This window comes from Onychomys torridus, chromosome 14 (genome assembly GCF_903995425.1).
Source record: "Onychomys torridus chromosome 14, mOncTor1.1, whole genome shotgun sequence".
Classification (NCBI taxonomy): domain Eukaryota; kingdom Metazoa; phylum Chordata; class Mammalia; order Rodentia; family Cricetidae; genus Onychomys; species Onychomys torridus.
This window is the reverse complement of record NC_050456.1, coordinates 57018388-57040978: the sequence shown is the minus strand read 5'-3', so window position 1 is coordinate 57040978 and position 22591 is coordinate 57018388. Positions and strand designations below refer to the sequence as shown.

The following is a 22591-nucleotide window of genomic DNA, read 5'->3' as shown; positions in this document are numbered from 1 at the left end:
TTTTGCCTCCTCTTCTCCCTGCCCTATTCCTCTGCCTTGACTGTTTTGAGTGGTGACCAAGGAGTTGAACTTAATGGGAGCATGATTAATTGATCAAAAGATGGACCAAAGTAGCGTGTTTTACACAAAGCTAAACAATTCCAAAAAATCAAGAAAGGAAACTTAGAAAACGAATAATCTACTAAAGAAATCACCACTGTCAGAGACCAAAAATTGACATCAAACCCTCATGCAGAAACAGGGAAAAGGTATTTGTTGCTGTTGGTTTTTAATCCATGGTCTATTAAACGAGAGGTGAGCAGCTAACTTTCCAGAAACAAAGAATTCAATGAAAATCGGAAAAGAAGGGAAGACAAGCCCAAACAGAATGACAGAGGGTCCTTCATACGATACCTAAGTTAACCATGAGCTTGACACGCCCACCATCCAACTCTAGACGCAGTGTATCTGCAGAGTCCCTGGACGTCGTGGCCACAAGCAGCCCATAGGCTCGCTGTGACATGAAGCGGAAGGACACATCCTCTGCTTCTGTGTGCATCACCATGGGCATGATGACCTTCATGTACATACTGCCGTCATAGCTCAGGATGGATGCCTCTGTAAAGAAAGAGAATAGAGATGGTTAGCATAAGAAACTAATGTTTGAAAAGTCCTTTTTCTTATAGGCTGAGTAAAGCTAGCACCAAGCTGGTAAGAAGGTAGCCTGTGTTTGATAGAACTCTATTGCTATTGCCTTTTTGACTATGTGGCCTGGAGCACGTCACTTAAACTCTAGGTCAGTGGATCTCAACCTGTGGGTCATAGCCCTTCAGGAGTCACATATCAGATACTCTGCATAGCATATATTTACATTATGATCCAGAACAGTAGAAAATTATGGTTATGAAGTAGCAGCAAAATAATTGTATAGTTGGGGGTCACCACAATACAAGGAACTGTATTAAAGGGTCGCAGCATTAGGAAAGTTGAGAACCACTGCTCTTGGTCTTCATTCACTCTTATTCTTTAAATTGTTTTTCATTAATTGTTTCTCATACAGTAGGAGTTGGCCACCACAAAATGGACTCTATGTTTTCTCATGCAACTTTTGTTTTGTTTTGGAACTTTTTAAATCATATTCTATGATGTGTCTAATATTTGCCCTGTGAAGGGTACAAAACTATATAACACTACTTATGAAAGTATTTTGCAAAAGTAAAAATGTCCTACAGAATGTAGAAATTATAATTCTATGTGTTTTAGAGAAATAAATGGTGCAAAGTGAACAACTTGAAATCTGTGTGTTTTATGGGAAATGGAAAGGGAAAGTTTATAGCCATCACGTCAAATAAACATAAATGGCAGAGAAACTTCTGCAGGAGTACCAGACAGTGGACAAAGCTCATACACACTATATGTCATGGTAAGAGGTGCTATGACCATGCAGTAAGTAATGGGAACTGGTACTAGAAGATAACAGCAGAGTGTTGATGGAGACCTTGACAATTTCATTTTATTTGTATTCAAAGAGAGCTTGCATAGGAAATGAAAGGAGGCCACTTTGACATGATGTATTCTTCAGCCCAATCACTTGATTTAGAAAACCTGAACCCTCCCCCCACCCACGTCATCAAATACCATAATAATGTTGTAATATGGGTCTATTTTTCCTACTTTCAAGTAAAAAATCCTCAGAGTGAGACAATAACATCTCAAAGTCACACTAGCTATGAGGCATTATGTTAGATACCATGTGTATGGCCTTTTATTTATTTATTTGTTTATTTTTTTGCAGTACCATGAAGATCATCCATTGACAAATATCTACAGGAAGAATAGACTCAGTATCACACACTGAGTATGCTCTATATTAAACATTTACAATTATCAAATAGTTACTACTTATATGTCCTGTGGTGAATAAACAGCTGAAAGAGAAATTCTATGCTACAGAGAGACCCAGCAGGTACAAATAACTATATTAAAACATAAAATGGGCAAATGACAAAACATATAGCTGGTAGTAACATTTAGAGGAGTAGGAATTTGGGCTGCAGGCGACTAAGGCAGGCAAAACGGTATCTGAACAGGGTTTAGCATTGGGTTATAATGAAAAAAGTGATAGCATCAGCTCTTACACAAGGAGTAAATAACATCTCTATAAGCACAAAGGAAAGGAAAAAAAGAATTCTAAGGTAATAATGAAGTGTTCTATTTAGAGCAGTCACCTTGCTGTATCTATAGAGTTATATCTGTGGATTCAAGCAACCATGAATGGAAAATGTTTGAAAAAAGTCATCTGTGCCAAACAGACACAACTATATAGAATTGCTTTCTTGACATTATCTCTCCAACAACAAATCATAGCAACTATTTACATATCATTTGCAGTACATTAGACATTGGAAACAATCTAGAAATTATTTAAACTATATGGGAGTACATGTGAAGGGTATATTCAAATATTGCATCCTTTTATATTGATTGACAAACCAGAGTTGGTATCCTCAGAGATCTAGGACCAATAAGCCACTGATACCAAAGAAGGGCTTCTCTTCTCTCACTTGCTGTTAAAGGTATCTTGAGTCTGTAAATAAAATCAGTATACTTTGGACCTGGGAATCTAGTAAATAGTTGAGAACTTACAATGAATTTTGGATTCATTAATTAGCATGTTGTGTATACCATGCACTTTCTAAATGTTGAGGGCTTAATAGCAACAGAAACAGATGAAAGCTCTCATTTTTAAGTATGGAAAGAACTGGAACAGAAAAAGATAAGATGTAGGCAGACCACAAGAAAGATTGGAATTGGCACAACCCTACTTTTATATAACAGACTGAAGATCTATTGAAAGTAATATAAAGGCACCCACTCACATTTCTGGAAAGTAACATCACTCAGGTAGAAACATTACTACCTAAAGCTATGCATTGTAAATTAAAACTTCTAAAGGGATCATAGAGAAGAGTGTGTCAGCTACAAGAACCATCATAAAAGAAGGCACATGATAGTCTGTTAGGCAGGAATCATAATCTAAGTTTGTACATGCTCCAGGTATGAAAGGAAATATTTTATCTCCTAGAAAGGCAAAAATCAGAAAATCAAAAATGATATCTAAACTTACTGAGAATTTGGTGTTTTGGGGGTGCTTTCTAGGACTGTGTATCCATTAAGATGCCACTTTAGTCCTTGGGGAGATCATGGATAATGGATCGCACAACAAATACATAGCAGAGCTAGAGACTGAACGTAGCTACTATATTTCTTGAGACTATGTGCTTAACCAGATGCCAAACTGCAAAGAAATAAGCTAGAAACACATCACCTTTCTAGGTATCAAAGTATAGCCATGATTCTTCATGTTACGATGTGGCATTCTGTGTGTGTGTGAGTGTATATACTTACACTATTATTTACACCCACATATTATTCATAAATGTCCAATTTACATAAGCAAATATAGTATATGTATTCTAAATAATTCATTGTTAAAATAAATATGCAGTGATGTGTGTGAATGTAATTAGGAACCTCATTAATCATCACTGTGCACCCTCTATACATAACCACACAAACATAGACTCCTCTTCAAGAGATATTAGGACATTAAGTGAGCCATGAAATGAGTGGTTTTAATGCATTCAACTTAAATATATTTCAAAATCAATGGCTGTTCTTTTTCCTCTGAATATCTGTACGGCCAGATCATAAGTTTAAATGTAAACACATTCTCTGTCAATATTAATAGCATCATAGAATAAATATCACATGACCATGGAGTAAAATAGTTCCCATTTGAAATAAGGTGTAGATCTCAGTCTGTATCTCTTTTTGAGGTGCTGCACGTTCTATTACTAACATGGTTTTCAAGGTATGGGTGTTTATCAACTAGATAGTTTAATTCAGAAATCAACTGAAACAAAATCTGTTGTATGAGTTCATATAAATTTGCTTAAACAATTTTCAATATAAAGGACTAGAATTCTAATATTTTTTGGGGAGTATGAATCTATAAAAATTGACTCAATCTATAAATATGTCATATAGGTTATTGAAGATGGAGAGATTAAACCATGAACGGAGTGCATTTTGGTACTTAAATGCTATGGTATTTTGATCCCTGACCATCAGGAAATACACCTCCATGAGTATGGTTCTACATGGCTTTAACTGAAAGGCCCACCTTGACCATGTTCAGAATTATGTCATGGACTGAGTTGATTCTGGGCTGAGTTGAAAGGAGCAAGCTAGCTTTCTTTGCTTTCTGAATGTAGAAAAAATTCAAACAGCCCCCTCATGCTCCTAATACCCTGTGTCTTAACCATGATGTACTCTACCATCTCAAATAAATCCTTCCTCTGTAACTTGCTCTTTTTTTTTTGGTCAGGAATTGTCACAGTGATAAGAGAAACAATCAGCATAGTCTCCTTCTATTTTATTCTTTTTCAATTCTTTATTACATCCTTTCATCTTCCTTGAAGATATTCTAATATATTCTTACTGTAATCCCTTTAGTGATTTAAGCTATGCTTTCTGGGGTACCTTCTTAGTGATTGCTTGGGGCCCTATGGTGTATATCTTAATTTACAAGATTTCTACCTCATATCTGTACTAATTAAATTTCAGCAAACTATAAAAGTTTGTTTTGTATTCTGAGGATCAAACCCACTCTACTTCTGTGGTAAATTCCCTGACCAAGATATGGAAACCTTACTACTAAATGACTCTTTTATTTTGTTATTTATTATATTTGTGTTTTAATTTTATACATCAGCCATGGGTTCCCCTGTCCTCCCCCCTCCCACCCCTGCCCCCACCTTCCCCCCAGCCCCTCCCCTCCATTCCCATCTCCTCCAGGGCCAAGACTCCCCTGGGGATTCATGTAAACCTGGTGGATTCAATACAGGCAGGTCCAGCCCCTCCTTCTAGACTGAGCACGTGTCCCTGTGTAAGCCCCAGGTTCCAAACAGCCAGCTCATGCACTAAGGACAGATCCTGGTCCCACAGCCTGGGTGCCTCCCAAACAGTTCAACCTATTCAATTGTCTCACTTATCCAGAGGCCCTGATCCAGCTGGGGGCTCCACAGCCTTTGGTTCATAATTCATGTGCTTCCATTCGTTTGGCTATTTGTTCCTGTGCTTTTCCAGTCTTGGTCTCAACAATTCATGCTCTTACAGACCCTCCTCTTTCTTGACAATTGGACTCCTGGAGCTCCACCTGGGGCCTGGCTGAGGATCTCTGCATCCACTTCCATCAGTTATTGGATGAGAGTTCCAGCACAACTGTTAGGGTATTTGGCCATCTGATCACCAGACTAGATCAGATCAGGCTTTCTCTCGACCATTGCCAGCAGTCTACAGAATATGTATCATTGTGGATTTAAGGGGACCTCTCCAGCACTCTGCCTATTCCTGTTCTCATGTGGTCATCATTTATCATGGTCTGTTATTCCTCGTTCTCCCTTTCTGTTATCAATAAGCTTTCTTTCCCTCAAACCTTGCCCTTCATTACTCCCACGACTCTTACCTTGTCCCATTTTCTGCTACGATTCAAGTTTCACATGTGTGTATGCATATGTGCTTGTGTGTGTAATATATATATTTTATATTATCAGACACCATAATACATTGTCATAATAAGTACTTTACAAAAATGTAAGTCATTCTAGAAAGCTAAGAGAAGGAAGGAAAGCTCAAATACATTCATAGAGCTTTCTTTCTTTTTTCTTTTTCTTTCTTTCTTTTTTTTTTTTTTTTTTTTTGGTTTTTTGAGACAGAGTTTCTCTGTATAGCTTTGTGCCTTTCCTCAAACTCACAGAGATCTGCCTGGCTCTGCCTCCCAGTGCTGGGATTAAAGGCATGCGCCACGACTGCCCGGCCATAGAGCTTTCTTTTAATTAAGCTTATTGTTTACTGTGTCTCTACTCATTTCTTCATTTCTTTCTGTAGATGGAAATTACCATCTGCTGTCATTTCTTCTTTCAAATATAGCTCCATTCACTTGGCTTTTATTGTCAAATATATGGCAATTCTATATGCTATAGCCACAACAACATCACTTTAAAGATATTGCTTTATGCACTTAACTTTTTAAATCAGTAAGAGAAAAAAATGTGTAATTACAGAATCTTTTCCTATTAGATAAATAACCACTTTTACTAGAGTTCTTTTCTCCACCTAAATTCAAATTAATAACATATTTTCACTTTCTTTCAGCCTCAACAAACTGTTAGTTGTTATTGCTAAGGAAAGGCACTAGGGATGAATTCTATAGTTTTGCTCATTTATGGATATTTATATCACCTTCATTTTCCAGACAACATTGCTACATGTTGTTAATAGTTAGTTCCCATAGGTTATGTTGGATAACATCCCACTGCCTTTGACCTCCATTGTCCATGAAGAGATGTCAGCTGCTAATCACATTGTGGCATATGTATGTATGTATGTATGTATGTATGTATGTATATATATATATATATATATATATATATATATATATATATGATGAGCAATTTTAATTTTTTGCTTTTATTTCCCCCCATTTCTGTTTTTCCAGCATTCATATTATTTTTACTTTAATTTGGACATTACAGAGAAATAGAAATTTATTTTGTATTTATCCTACTTAGAGTTCACTGAGTTTCTTGGAAATGTATATTAGTAATTTTCATTCTTTTGGGGAAATCTATAAGCACAATTTCAACATCTTTTCCCCCTTGCTATCTTCCTTACTTAATTTCCCCATTATACATATGTAGGAACACTTAAAGGTGTCTCACAGGAAGATATATTTATCCATATTCATTTTTGTTATTTACAGGCCCAGACTCTATTGATCTACCTTTAAATTGACTCTTCTCTTATCAGTTGAAATCTACTTTTTGAGTCCATCTAGTAAATTTATTTAGACACTGTACTTGCCAACTTCAAAATGACCTTTTAGAGATAGTTATTATGCACAATTTTATCCTTTATTTGATATGCTGTATTTCAGAAGTTCCATTTTCCATTTGTGAGTCCCCTTTGCGTAAGAAATTTTTATGTGACCATGGGTATATAAGTATATAAAATAGGTATACAAATCAATTATTACTGATAATAAATCAAAAAGAAATTTATCTTAGTGTAATTCTCTGGTATACATGTATTTTTACCATTTATTAAATTCAAAATAAATTTGCATATTAATAAAAATAGATGTGCCTCTTTATTTTTAAATAAATTTATATTCAAGGTTGAGTATCTGATACTGTCAGATGTAGAACATCTTTAATATTTTTGAGTCAATAAATATTTTGACTTCATAATCAGCAATGATATGAAGGGTGCTTTGTATGAACAAATATTACAAAAAAGTATAAATGTAGTTCAATCAAGGCCATTTCAGAAACTGTTGTAAATTCTGCCCTAATTCCAAGCTCCAAATTTATTTAATGATTTTTTTTCAAAATTCAAGTCCTTAGCTCCAAGAGCGATTTTTTTTTTTTAAATTTAACACTCTAACACAATATAATCTAAAATATACTAATTTGATATTTGTATATTAAGGCATGGTAGCAGGAAAATATTTAAAGTTTTTGTTTTCTATAATTATAGTTATATTTTTAAGAGCAGAAGACACCCTGTGTAGAGTAAAACACATTTCAGGTCATAAAAAGCAATTGTTTTCCATCTGAGCCAAGCTATTCTCCATGGCATTTTTGGAAGTTGCATAGCACAAATACATACATTGTGAAGTATGCATACTGTGTGTTCAGAACCAAGGCTGCAGTGAAGTTTCATGATATGACATGGACAAGTGTTTCCAGAAACATCCTAGATTTGTTGTATCTTCAACTTTTAATTAATGTTTAACAGTCAGTGCACATTCATAAACCTTTTACTGTTGCCACATTTGCATAACATTGTACTGAGTTACGTGAAGCCTAGTGGAGTCATGATCCAGAGTTTTAAGAAGTTGTGTTCTAGTTGATGAGTCATTATTGTCTTTTTTTCCTTAGATTCTTCAAATTTAGTTTCTCTTCGATTTTGAACACATTTCCAACACATTGTAGTTTCATTGGTAAGATCCAAAATACATTTCCCTGAAGGATATCCTGTCACTTACATGTATTTCTATGTATATATCTCACTGTGTTATTTATTTGCATATTGGGTAATATATTATTATAAATCTAGATACTGACTTCACAACCATCAAAGTCATTCCTATTTATTTAGAGTCTTGGATGAGTGAATTCTAGGTTCTATTTTCCTAGTAGTATGCGGTGATATCTCTGCTCAGACATTTCCCCTTTATGCTGTTTGGCTTGCCTCCCTAGGTGCTACTCCCAGATCAATATAAGCCACTTGCTGGACAAATATAGACTTAAGCCTCTTTAGTGAATTTGATTTTTACCCTTTTGTCTATCAGATATGTGTGACTTAGAGACTGCTTTTAAGGGAGTCTATGATGTTGTCTCATATTTAGCCAGAGACTAGTACCTTGGCAACAGTTTCTGTCACTAATAGGACTTTACCTTGGGAAAAAGCACAGTTCTCAGTCTCTCAGACCGTAAAGGATGAATTTGGTTTTATTTTTAAGGCTGGTCTCCAAGGAGTATGCCCCAAGTAAGAGCAGTTTATTGCTTAGCCAAAATGCTGTGAACCAATAGGATGTCTTGAGGATGCATTCAGTTCTGCCCACATCCTGGTCGAATTACCCAGGATTGGGTGTAAAACAGTGCTAAGGTACACAATTGTCCAGATATACAAGAAAGAGTATGATCACAACAGTCCTTCATAGCTTTTTATCCATCAGATTTTATAGTGGACTTCTGGGTGGTTTGTCACTTTGCTCATGCCTCTGGTCCTACAGAGCTATCTGCTGACTATGAACTGCTTGCCACCACAGATATAGACTGTTTTACAAAGCTCTTATCCATGAGTATTTCTAAGCTCTGTCCCAGATATTCATTCCCTTTTCATCTTCACATAGCATGGAATCAAAGTTCTCTCTACTGTATCCCAGCTGCTTGTAGAAGTAACAACCTAATTATCTCTGAATGGTTCTCTTACAGGAGTAGGGTCTAGAAAGACAGTAGGGCAGTGGTTCTCAACCTGTCGGTCAAGATCCTCATGGAGTTACATATCAGACACCCTGCATATTGGATAGTGATTCATAACAGTAGAAAAATTGGAGTTATAAAGTAGCAATGAAATAATGTTATGGTTGGGGGTCACCACACCATGAGGACTGTATTAAGGGGTTGCAGCCATAGGAAGGGTGAGAACCTCTGCAGTAGATGCTGGTCTTCCAAGCTTTCTTACAAGGAACATCTTTCTCATGATTAAGCTGGGGCAAGGTCAATTTTAGCCCTAAAGTATTGGCTTTCCAGAACTGAGATCCATATCCTTCTCTAAGAGTAGGGCTTGGTAGATGTAGCCCCATCTTCTTGGTTGTGACTACATAGAATACTGTTTTTCCAACAAAGAAGCTGGGGAAAGTTAAAGGGTTCCAATAGCATATCACTTCTGGGATAAAACTATAGTCTTGAGAAATGACAGGTAAAGGAGCCCTTGTCCTGTCTGCTTAGTAGAGTCTCCTGGAGTAAAGCTTCGATAACAAGCACCAGAGTGTAGTGCAGATGCAAGCAAATTGTGCTTTACACATCATGACTCTTGTTCCTGAGAATGAGTGTATCTTTTACTCTGTGTGTAAGTGTGTATCTGCACATATGCAGCTGATTCGCATATGTGTGCATGCATGTGAAAGCTAGATGTTGGCATCCTATGTCTGCCTCTATTACTTTCCACTTTATTTTCTTGAGACAAGTTATCTCACTTAACTTGGAGCTCACTGGTGAGTCTAGAATGGCTGTCCAGTGAGCTCCATGAAGCTTCCTGTCTCTGTCCTCTTCCATCACCCACAGTGTTGTCTGTGGTTATGGAAAAGCACTGCCATGCCCAACTTTTATATGACTGCTAAAGATTTTAACTGAGGTCCTCATGCATCCATGTCAAGCACATTACCAGTTGGTCTAGGAGATCTCTCAATAAAAATATTCATTTGATTTCTTACCCCATAAGAGTTTGGAGAGTTTAAGAACTTATATTTAATATTTCATAGCTTTAGATGTCTTGCAACCTCCCCAACAAAGTCACCCTAGTTTAGGCTGTTATAAATTTTTCCTATGTTTTTCTACAGAAAATTTTTCTTATTTTCATTTGTCATGGTAAATCCATTTTTGTTTCTTAATTGTTATAAATAATACTAGCAGCAAGTTTTACCTTATTTTCAAATTATTTTACTTTTATCTGATTGTTATATCCTTCAATCTCTATGATAAATAGCTTTGGTTCTCACTCTGTTCTTCTAGCCAGAAGGACACAGCTATACCCCATAGTCAGAACTCCCTTCTCCCAAGCAAAGATAAAAGAGGCTAGCATAGGAATACTTGAGAAATGTGATAGAAGTTAAAATGTGTTCTCTGCAATCCTTGTGTTAAACGTTCTGGAATGAAAATGGTTCTACTCTGTGAGTTGTTTTTTTTTTTTTTTTTTAATCTACATAAAGCTTGAAGTCCCTGAAAGTGAGAGCAACTCTCCATAGCATGTGCTAAACTAATGTGAAGATGATGAGTTCCTCAATTTTTTAAAAAATTTCTGTCCCTTTTAAAACATTATTTTAATCAGAGAGAAGAGATATAGACATAGGTAAGGAAAAAATAAACCTTCCAAATCAGACCACCAAGATGTAATCAGACCACCAAGATGTAATCACACCACCAAGGTGCAACCACACCACCGAGATGCAATCACACCACCAAGAGGCAATCACACCACCAAGATGTAACCACCTTTAACAGTAGAGTGACTTACTCCAAGTGTTTTTCCAAGTATATAAATATATAAAAGGATAAAATGAAACTTGTTTAAAGATGGAAATGTGTATATGCTATTTTAATTAAAGTGAACTTTAATCTTCCTGAGGTTAACACAATTTTTAAAATTTGAATTTTTAAATGATATATTTTAAGAGGTATTATTTCCCAAGAGAACACACTAAACTTTACAAAAGGTATTATTAAAAATGTGGGAAGATTGATGACACTGTTTAACTCAGCTTCCAATTAGAGGCAATGAAAGGAGAGAATAATATTCTCTTAAGTTTCCTCTTTCTCTTCTGAATGTCAGTTGTGATATTGTTATTTTTAGCACATGTTTTGAATGAAACAGGGTGACACAAACTCTGCACCTCCCCAAGGGCAGTCTATTTTGGTGACTGGCCTGTTCTGTCTTCACAGAATGTTCCAAGTAGTGAATGTGCACACTCAAGACCCAGGTAAATGGTGTCAGTTGATTAATGTGGATAACAGACAAGGTAACCTTTAGGAAATGCCTGCTTTCCTCTGGGGTCTGGAGTATAACTAACTGGTCATTCAAGCAAGCATTGTGGGTCTTTATAACCTAACTTCCATAAAATCTCTGAACTCCAGGCATGCATCTCTGGATGTCAGCACTTTGCATAGGTTCCAGTTCCACATACCATTCCACAAACCGTTGTACATGGCCATACAATAGAGATGCAGAAATGAGACAGACATACTCTTTATGACCCAAATATGAAAATATGTTTGGTAACTTGTCATTCTCCAAGCGTCTTTCCCACTGTTAACTTTTCACTTCACTTTTGAAGTCATAACTCTAACAGCAAATACAGCTGCCTTGGCATCTTCAAATCTACCTAGAAAATTATTGAATGCATTAATTGTTTCCTTATTGTGATAAAACATGCAATGTGCACAACTTAAGAAAGAAAGGGTTTATTTCATCTCATGGTTTTCAATGATGTGGCTCATTATAGAAAAGGAAGGTATGACGGCATAAGCATGAAGTGGGCTAGTCATATGGTAGCTAGCCACAGTCAGAATCGTAGACAGAGATGGATGTTGGGGCTAAGCGTTCTTTCTTCTTTTTTCCTTTTTACTCAGTAGTTGGGATACCACTGCTCTCATTCGAAGTGCGCTTCCCTCATCAAATAGACCTTTTGGGAAATGTCTCTCAAGACATGCCCAGAGATGTGTCTCCTAGGTAGTTCCAAATCCAGTGGCAATGATTAACTGTCATATTCAGATTGAGCATGGCTTGGAATCTCTGATATACATATATACTTCATTTATATTTATTATGTATAAAGTCACATATTTGCTGTATATATAAGTAATTTTATTGTTCTCAACAATAAAGGATTTTTAAGTACAATATTTTCATAAGATATGGTTATACCATATGTATTTTTATTAAACCTCTTTTTAAAATGGAACTCACAAGTGCTCATCTCCTGAATTTGTTCAGGTTTGTGAATATCTGTTATGCATTTCTATTTTGGTTTACATTATGATTTCCCATTATTTGTATCATATTTTATGGTATAAAGAATTTAACAGGGTTGGGGATTTAGCTCAGTGGTAGAGCGCTTGCCTAGCAAGTGCAAGGCCCTGGGTTCGGTCCTCAGCTCTGAAAAAAAAAAAAAAAGAATTTAACAATCATTAATATAATTTACTTGGAGTTATATAAATTCAGCACTAGTGGTAAGTAATTATATTGTTTCTATTTACCTTACAATTATTATTTTAGTATAATAGCAAAATCAGTATGTATCTCAGATAAGCATTCTATATAAAATGTTATTTAGACCTGCTGCTCAGGTCATTTTTCTTGTCTTTTTTTAAAAATCTGGTACTGAGGATTAAACACGGGGTCTGGAGCATGCTAGGCAAGCATTCTACCACTGAGCTAAATCCCCAACTATACAGTCAGTTCTCATACTGAAAAATTTTCCACTTTGATATTTAGGACAGTTTTTTTAAAAATGCTCCTCCTGACTCTCTCTCACTGCTCTCTCCAACAAAACCTCAGTCTGTAGCCCAAGTCAGTTCCAAACTCACTGTGTAGCTCACATTGGCTTAGAATTTATAGCAATCCCCCTGCCTTATCCCCCTGAGTGCTGGTACTTTTTTTTTTTACTTTAAAACATCTGTTATCTCTGTCTCTCTGTCTCTGTCTCTCTCTGTCTCTCTCTGTCTCTCTCTCTGTCTCTCTCTGTCTCTCTCTCTGTCTCTCTCTCTGTCTCTCTCTCTCTCTCTCTCTCTCTAAATATATATATATATATATATATATATATATTACCTACATATCTTTCTACGTATTCAGCCAGCCAGCCAGCCAGCCAACCAGCCATTCATCCATCCTTCCATCCATCCATGTATCTACCTATATATGTATCTGTACATCTATGTATGTATATATGTATGTATGTATGTATGTATCTATCTATCTACCAATCTACATACCTACCTACCTTTCTACACATACATACATACATACATACATACATACATCTATCCATCTATGTACCTATCTGTGTATCTATATATCTATTTATCTATCTATGTATCTGTGTTTCTATGTATGTATGTATGTATGTATGTATGTATGTATGTATCTATCTATCTATCTATCTATCTATCTATCTATCTATCTGTCTGTCTTTGTGCATACCAAGGCACAGGCATGGAGGCCAAAGGACAACTTTGAGGAGTTGATTTTCTCCTTCTACTTTTATGCATGTTCCAGAGATTAGACTCAGGTTCCCAAGCTTACACAGTAAGTGTCCTCACCCTCTGACTCATGTCATGGCCTTTTTTTTTTTCCTAAGGTGGAATTATCTTTTCTGTATTTCAAGTTTCTCCGTTTCTCTGAGGTAGCACCCCTCTCTCCTTTCTCTACTTTTCATTAGTCCTCATTGTGGTGATTCCAATATTTCTCTGTGGCAACACATTATTAACAAGACTTTCCTTGTTTCATTTTGGGATGAAACATATCAAATCAGTTACGTGGCAACATTGTTTTCACTCTCTATTGCCTTCAGCCTACAACCTCTTTTTCCCTTTCATTCAAATTCAATGTTTCAAATGACACCTGAGAATTACTATGCCATTATTCAATTTTCTGAAGTGTCTGTATTATATGAATATGTTACGCAACACAGTTTTGTGAAGTTGTTTCGTGTTTATCTGCTTTGTGGTAGGTAAATCATTTGCATTTCCAAACTATTTCCCTCCTCTTATTTTGTCACACCCTCACCTTTTTTTCTTGATTACACTCATGTCCAGAGTTCTTAATTTTTCTAAAGACAGTTTTTTGTTTGTTTGTTTGTTTTTGTGACATGTGGGTTCCCAATATCATCTGTAGCTCAGTGGGTAATAATTAAGCTTGACATTTCTGTGTTTGCTGTAGCTTGAGAGATGGCAGACTGAGGGAAGGAAGGGAGAGGAAGAAATGAAGTACTCAGTCAAAGCTCCGCGGAACCTCCAGCTGGTTGTCTGGACGGTGCTGTGTGGCTCTCTGGAGTTACATTCCTGCTTCATATGTCACCGCACCCCATTAAAGAGTGCATTCTAAGACCCCACAGGGGACACACCGGGACTATACAGTCCTGGTGACCTCTTTTGATTCAAGTGCCACCGCCTGCCTGGATTATTAGATATATTTCTCTGGCACAGCCATTTTCAAGAATTTTCAGTTAAAGATGGAATGGGAAATGTATATATAAATTTGCTTCTTTTCTTACATTCCTCTGTCGTAGGGAAAATTCTTAGCACATTTATCAACCACATAGTCTACTATGAGCACCAATGGAATTGGCCGAGCTTTATCGTGCTCGACTTTTCCTCTTTTTGTTGCTTCAGAATCATCTGGCAGCATCCCACTTTTCCAGATGTATGGCAATAGATTTTGTCCTTTTTTCCCTTAAGTTAAACATCAGTTGTTTGGAATGCTCCTTTTTCATTTGACAGAGAAAGTTCCTGTCATAAAACCACTGCCCTTTCATCTTCTCACTCACTTGTTTCTTTAATCAAATTAGTCCATAGGAACTCCAAAGACTCCAGAGATAATTTTAAAAAGTATAGTTGTAACCATTTCAACCATACTATAAACAAGTGTTCTAGATGTGACACCATTCTCTTTTAAATTTTATTTTATTGTATCAGCTGTGACATTTTAATAATAAAGGGACATTTTAGGGGAAAGGGGCCAAGTGAACAGTACAGAGGTTCTTGCCTGTATCCATTAGGGACACTGACTCCATTACATCCTGTATGGTCTTGAAGGACAGACAGGCAGTGAGAAGAAACATAGACTAAACAACTGGTGTGATATCACTACCCAATGCAGGAAACAGTACCATGACCACTTTGCTGTGTTTGGTCATGATGCGGACTTGGCTGTTTTCATTTTGCATTAGCATGCAAGAGACTTAATTTTCCTTGCACCATGCTGTCTGACATCTTCCATGAAAATAAGACAGCCTCACAGAAACCCCAGAAAACGACCAGTTACTTCTATCATCTTCATCTTTTTCAGTTGCTTGAAGACACCCCTCCCCCTGCCTCTCCCAGTCCTGGCTTTATATGCTCCTGGAGAGTAATCTTGTTTTCCTGACAAATGTTCCAGCATCCACCAATTTCTTCTCCATCTATACTGGGCTGATCTTAAACAGTGTGTACACATATGCAGGGACGCCTGCCAGCTTCTAAATATGCATTTCGTAACGGCAGGAGCACCAATCTCCAGTTTGAACAGACTCAACAGTGGCCAACTGATTGAGAGAATCAAGAAAGTGGATGTGGAGAGATGTCCTCCCTCTTGTGGATAGGATGTGGAACTAAAGTTTCACATTCTCAGTATGATACAGTCCTGACATTCAGTCATATTGTTTCTCATTCTAAAGAACGTGAAAGGGATGATATATTCCTCATTAAAATAACAGGTATGTACTTTTTCATGTTTTTTTTTAAATATTTAAGAGAAACAAATGGATGTAGGGTAGAAAAGCTCTGGCTTACGAATGCATACTTTTTAAAGATTATAACATTTCTCCCTTCTCCTTTTTCCTGCCAAATCTTCATACGTTCCTTCAATTTCATGACCTCTTTTTTTCTAATTGTTATTACATGCATATACACATATTTATTACTAAATATAATGTGTTAAGTCCCTATAATGAATGTGTTTTCAGAGCTGACTGTTTGGCACTGGACAACCAGATGATATATTCTTCCATGGGGAGGACCACCTCGGCCACTCCCAGCTTTACTCAGTTGCTGATAGTTCTTTATATAGGCTTGAGGATGAATGGACTTTTTCCATCCACTCTGCCATGTCCATTCATACCATCCTTGTTCAGTTCAGGCTTGGGAAGTCATGATGGTGACACAAAATTTACACCCCTAGTAATAGAACACTGTTCTCCAAGTAATTCTGATATTACTAGGAAATAAAGAAATGCCCTGATCCTCTGGATCTTATAACCTTTCCCACATCTCTTCAGCAAATGTTCCCTGAGCTTTAGGTGTGAGATTATGATGCAGATGTATCCATGAAGACTGGGCTCCACACCCTGCATTTTTATTGGTTATAGTTTTCTGAAGTTGCATCCCTCTCTTGTAAAAAGAAGTATCTTTAATAAGCCTTCTTTTGAATCATTGGCTGGGGATGTCCAAGAGACCCCCAATACATACAGCTTATTGCTATTGACCTTGGCTATCGCCAGAAGTGGAAGATAATTCCCTGTTGCTAAAGACAACATGTACTTCGAAAACAGCCCAGAGGCACTTTAGCTGGGACTAACCTGAATGCTCCCTTTCTAAGGACTAGCTTTCATGGTACCAGAAGGCACAATGTGAGCTTCCCAAAGGAGGAAAGCAAGCAATAGCCCTACCCAGCTGTGGTGCCTATGAATCACATCAATGACAAGTATGACACAATTACCCTAAGGGTCCAGAAATGGCATGCATACCTTGGTGTTAATTTGCTAAGCCTGAAGGATGAATAACAGATGGTGGGCATTCAGCACAGTCACCTATCCATTTGTCTAGAGATGTCAGAGAAGAGTATGTTACTTGTGATTCAGTGATGAAAAGGAGTGAGTCATGGGGCAGACAGTACAAAAGCTTTCCAGCTGAAGGCATCTTGTATGAACAGGCACAGAATGGACAAGTACATGGAAGCGAACTTACTAACCACAGTGCTTGGCACACAGTATGGTGAACACTGTTGTATCAACTTAAGGGACATGTGGTTTTCTGTATGGTAGACTGAAAAGTGGGGTTCTCAACAGCAACATACTTGGCATTATGAACCAAGTGATTGTTGTGGAGACTGTGTGAGCATTATAGAATGGTTAGCAATATTCATGGACTCTGCCTACTAGATGCCAGGGGCACCTTTTGTTGTTCCAATGACCAACAATGTCCATAGACACTGCCAAGTGTGCTTTGTGGGAAAAATCACTCCAACTGAGAAACACTAAGCTACAACAAATGGATTATTGTGGTGAGAGTTAAGATTAGAGATTACACAGAGGTTCTATTATAAAAATTCTTATAAGAGTAGCAGGGGTATGTTTGACATTAACTCACATACAGCATTGTTTTAGACAGCTGGTGACACAATCAGAATTGTTTATCAAGCTGGTGCAGAGAAGGCAGAATTATGAGGTGAGAGACCAGATGTAACACTGTCCAATTTTCTTATGGACGTTCTTGTTGTTGCTTTAGTTTGTAAACACGTTATGAAATCTCAAAACATGACATTTATAAATGAGAATGGCAGACTTCAGGAATTTCTCTGACTCTGGGTCAGTTCTAGAGAGCTCCATCCTGCAGAATGGGCATCATACACATGGCCCAGCCATCCACTACAGATCAAGGCTTGGAGGGTGGCCCATTTGAGGGTAGAAGATGTGGGCCAAATCCAGGCACTGTAAGTTATTTAACTGTGAAATCCTATTGGACCTTAGTTTTCTTACTCATAATGTATAATAATAGTTCCAAGTCTGTCCACATGCTAAAGGAAGCAATTGACTTACTCTAATTATGGCATTTAATGAAAGTCTTATTAAGATCATATTATCAATGAATAGATAGGGAATAATGAATCTTCTAGGATTAATGTAGCCCTCAGTTACATGTTTTCCATTTCTAGGTGTGGTCAATTACAAGAACCCAGAAGGGAGAATAAAAAGGGTGGGAAGCACAAAAAATGTTGCCTCTCATAAAAGTGATGCCTGAGAATCGAGACGCAAACTAGTTTCTACCCTTTCCTCGAGGAGAGAATCACACACCTCATCTATGCTTCCTTCTCTTTGCTCCTAAATGCTTCCCTTTGCTCCTACTCCAACAGGATAAAGAAAACAAGAATGTCTGTTAATAAATCTATACAAGGGACCTTCCACAATGCAAAGCTGAGTAAAGTAGGCTGAAGAGTCGAGAACAGATTCAGAGTTGTAGAAGAACTCTAAAATATGAATATGAAAATATCCAAACAGTATTTGGGTGTAATGTGTACCCAATAAAAGCTGTGTGTACATCTATGGATGCTTATATTTTAATTTTGGGTCCCTACACATGGCCCCATTTGTTCCATATACAGACAATACTTTCATGCTGGAGGTAGAATGGAGTCCTGAGAAAAAGCTTTTGTCTCAAGAGGGCCCTGCTCCATCCTCAGCTCTGCAGGAAAGTCACACTTCTCTGACCTCTCCTTTGCATAATCCTGAACAATGTTCAAAAAGCAAATAAGAAAGTATGTTTGAAAGAGTTTTGCAAATCATGAAGTGTCACACAACAGTAGAAGTTCAATTGTAGCGATTTTTTTTTCTTATTCCTCATTAAGAAGTCTATTTTGATTAAATGGAAAAATCAGGTAGATATTCTGCCTCATTCTGTGGTCAAATTCTTTATACAATGGTTCTATTTTCATGATAATGTTACAGAGTGAACCCTATAACACTGGAGGTACACCGTTTACTCTTATCTTTGATGGTAAATGTGGCTCGTATCAGGCATGAGCATACTATATTCAAGGAACCAATCTCTTGTAATTTTATCAGGAAAACAATATAGCATAAGAATCCTCCAATTACTTGCTCTGAACTGCACAGAAATTTGGAGTTGGAAAGAAACTTAAAATTTACCTACATTCAGGCTGGGGAGATAGTTCAGTTAGCAATGTGCTTGTCATCTCAGAATGAGCACCTGATTCCAAACCCCAGCACCCACAGAGAAAAAGGCGGGCATGCTAGCATGAGCATGTAATCCCATCACCTAGGAAGCAGGAACAGGTGCATCCTGAGGCTGCACTTATTAAGTTGTAAGCCAGTGAGAAACTTTGTTTCTAAAAACAAGGTGAGAGTCTGGGGAGATAGGTCAGGGTTTTTAAGGCTACATGTTATTCTTGCAAAGGACCTTAGTTTGGATCCCAAAACCCAACTCAAAACTGCCTGGGACTTCAACTCCAGAGGATCTGACACCTTATTCTGGCCCTACAGATATACACATGTAAGCAAGAATAAAATAAATCTTAAAAATGAGATATATAGCATCTGAGGAATAACAATCAAGCTTGTCCTCCTCTAGATACATACACACACACACACACACACACACACACACACACACACACACTTGTGTATCTATATGTGAATATACACACAAACAAATTACCTGTGTTCAAATCTTTTATTTCAATTCTAAGGAAATCTATGATAATATTTAATATTGTGAATTCTTTTCACAATGGAGGAATTATAAATTTGACTTCTCCCATTTCCCATTTTGTCTCATCTGCTTTCACAATGATGGTAGAGATTTGCACTCAATAACCCTGGAGATGCAATTTCCAAAATCAGATTGTAAAAAATCAATTATATTCCCAAACAGATGGATTCAGCGAGTCTACACAAAATATACCTAAAGATTAAGTCATACACACATACTAACTACACTATACACATGCTATTTCCAATTTCTACTAACAGCTCCAAGATGGAAACACAAAAGAAATTTGATAGTGCTAGACATCATAGACAACCCACACAGCACAGGAAATACAATATCTATCATTTAGTGGATGTAGCTAGGAGCAAAACAGAATTACTGTAGGGAAACCTCACAACTCTACATTTGTGCACAGCAGAATTGAGAGTCACCAGGTTAATAAACTGTCCCTCAAATGGAAGGTTTTGCAACATGGAATGCTGTTAGAATGGATATTACTTTCTATGTTATGTCTCAGGGTTGATACATTAGCCCCCTGGCCAACACTCAACAGAACACATTCCTCTTGGGAAACCATCACCTGTAGCACTAGCCTTCAATTATTAGAGTAAATTTATTTTATTTATTTATGTCACTATTTAAATGTATTCACCTGGCATGTAGTTCTAAAATTCCAGGCTCTCTTTTAGATGCTGTGGATATAGCAATGGATAAAAACAAATTTCAGACCTTATAGAGCTTCCGTTTTGGCTGTGGCCACAAATGGGAATTGCTTCCTAAAAGAATCCATCCTAGCCTAACAGCATAAATAAAAGATCTGCTATAGTCTATACCACTGCAGAAACAGGCCAAGAGAGAAAATGAGAAAGAAGATAATCATGCACATATGCAGGGAACAGCTTCTCTCTAGTGATCACATCTCCAGCCTTCGGTCCCATTTTATAGGAACTTTACTCAGAAAAGTATAAAATAACAGACAATTCCATGGAGAGGAGAGCTGTAGGTAACATGTCTGAACTCCCCTGTCCTAAGGCTGGAGGAGCATGGCCATAACAATGGCCATCATAGCCTAAGGTAGTCGGATTCTGCGGGTGGATATTAAGCAAGGCCTGATGTTGTACTTCTCTTGCCAAACACAATGACAACAAAGTTGTAACTGTTTGGCAGGTGACTAGGATACATTATGCACAGGCTGCTGCTGCTACAGAAACAGTGGAAATTAAGCCATAAACATCTCTTCTTGTCAGGGCTCTATTTCCCTGGAAACAGAAAGTTGTTTTATAAGGCTGGCCAAGTGTACTGTAAATTATATTACCAGCTCACAGCTGATGGGTTTATATGTCTGCAGGGAACGAGATATCTGGCTCAGTCACCATGTTCAGCTTGCCAAAATTGCACGTGGACACACCAGTCAGAGAGAGATTGCTAAAATTTAGAAATGAGTGGTCTGCCAGGAGCACTGGAGTGGAAGGGGAAATATACAGGGTCCACGACACTAATTTGTCTCTGAAGTCTTCCTCTTGGAGCTGTCTTTATGACTCAGCGACCCTGTTCAGCAGTCCTTGAGTCGACAATTAATTATATTGTGCACCCCTGACATGGAGGCTGTATCTGATGAATGGGCAGACAGTTTGCAGTGAAAAGTTCTCTCACCTTATGGTACTGCCTCTGTAATGTTTCTGGTGTCTTGTTTATTTTTCTAAGTAGCAGAAAGTGTCTCTGTTTTCAGTTGGTTTTGGCCTTTCACTTTAGTTTCTAACTTTATCCTCTTACACTTGGACCAGAGCCAAGTTTCTAAACCAAATCAAACATGCCACTTTTCAAGTCAAATTCTTCTAAAGGCACCATGGTTTCTGTAACTTAGTCCTGGATTCGTTATTTTTCATAACCGGGCTCTCTATCCTATCTCCAGCTGGAACACCTACCCAATACTAAATTCAAACCTTCCATCTGAATCTCCTATATACTCTGAGATCTGGGTCCTATCTCCTGGGTCATTGTCCCGGTGACTCCATTTGTATGGAACATTCTCCACCTCTCTGGTAGGAATAATGTTCACTAACTCCATTGTCTCCTAACATAATGAGACCATACCAGTTTTTCACTCTTGGTATCAGTTGCCATGATGTGTCTTCTGACAAGAATTCTGAAGTCCCCTCCTAATTTCTCTGTTTTTATTCAACAGTCTATACAAATGGCAATAAGGAAGACTACTTCCTTCCCTGTTATAGTTTCCCAGGCCTTTCTAATGTACTCTGAAGAAATATATACTTCTTTGCTTGCTCACAAAGTCCCAGAGGAATTATTTCCTCTCTATAGAATGATTCCATTCATCCCATTTGTCCCAGGCCATCCATTCTACTTCTTACATTCACAGGTAACTGTTAGTAATGCTTTCTACCCTTTACATCAAAGTGCCCACTTAGACTGAATGCCACCCAGTGACTGTACCTGACAGTTTCTCTTCTGCCATTATTCCATCATCCCATACAGCCTAGCATGCTGGACTTTTACTTTCTCAAACCCACACCTATCAATCTGTTCTCACATTCAGGCAATAAGCAAACCTGTTCTTCACTGTGGAATTGCCTCCTCCAGGAGCTCCTTCTCATTCAGACTTTGACCCAATAACTTCACTATCACCTCAAAAGGTCTAATAACAAGCCTTCTCTGCAATCATGTTCTGTATCAGTTCATTAGTCTTTCATGGTAAGGTTTAGATTATAGGATTTTATTTAAATCACAATGGTTCTGGATCTGCCTGCCATATTGATTTGTTATTTCTCTTTAGTCTCTTCCAGTTCATAACTTTCTCAGTCTTTCCATTGCCTTTATGCCTTCTTTAAAAGGAGATTTATTTTGTCAAAAGTCCTCAGGTTTAGTGTGCCCAGCATTTTCTCAGGATTGGAGAGAGGACATGGGTTTGGGCAAGAATATCATGAACATTGACCTTCTACTGTACTGTACTGTATCAGTGAGTTTAGGATCTTGGTGCACTCTGT

General features: G+C 37.5%; 1 protein-coding gene across 31 annotated transcripts in view; it reads right to left on the bottom strand.

Moving 5' to 3' along the window:
* Positions 1 to 22591, bottom strand: part of Nrxn3 (neurexin 3) — a 1610845-nt gene that overhangs the window by 996628 nt on the left and 591626 nt on the right. For all 31 annotated transcript variants that reach the window (XM_036206284.1, XM_036206279.1, XM_036206286.1 and 28 more), the window contains one exon: positions 394 to 597. In XM_036206284.1, the coding sequence (XP_036062177.1) occupies positions 394 to 597 (204 nt within the window). The remainder of the gene's footprint in view (positions 1 to 393; positions 598 to 22591) is intronic.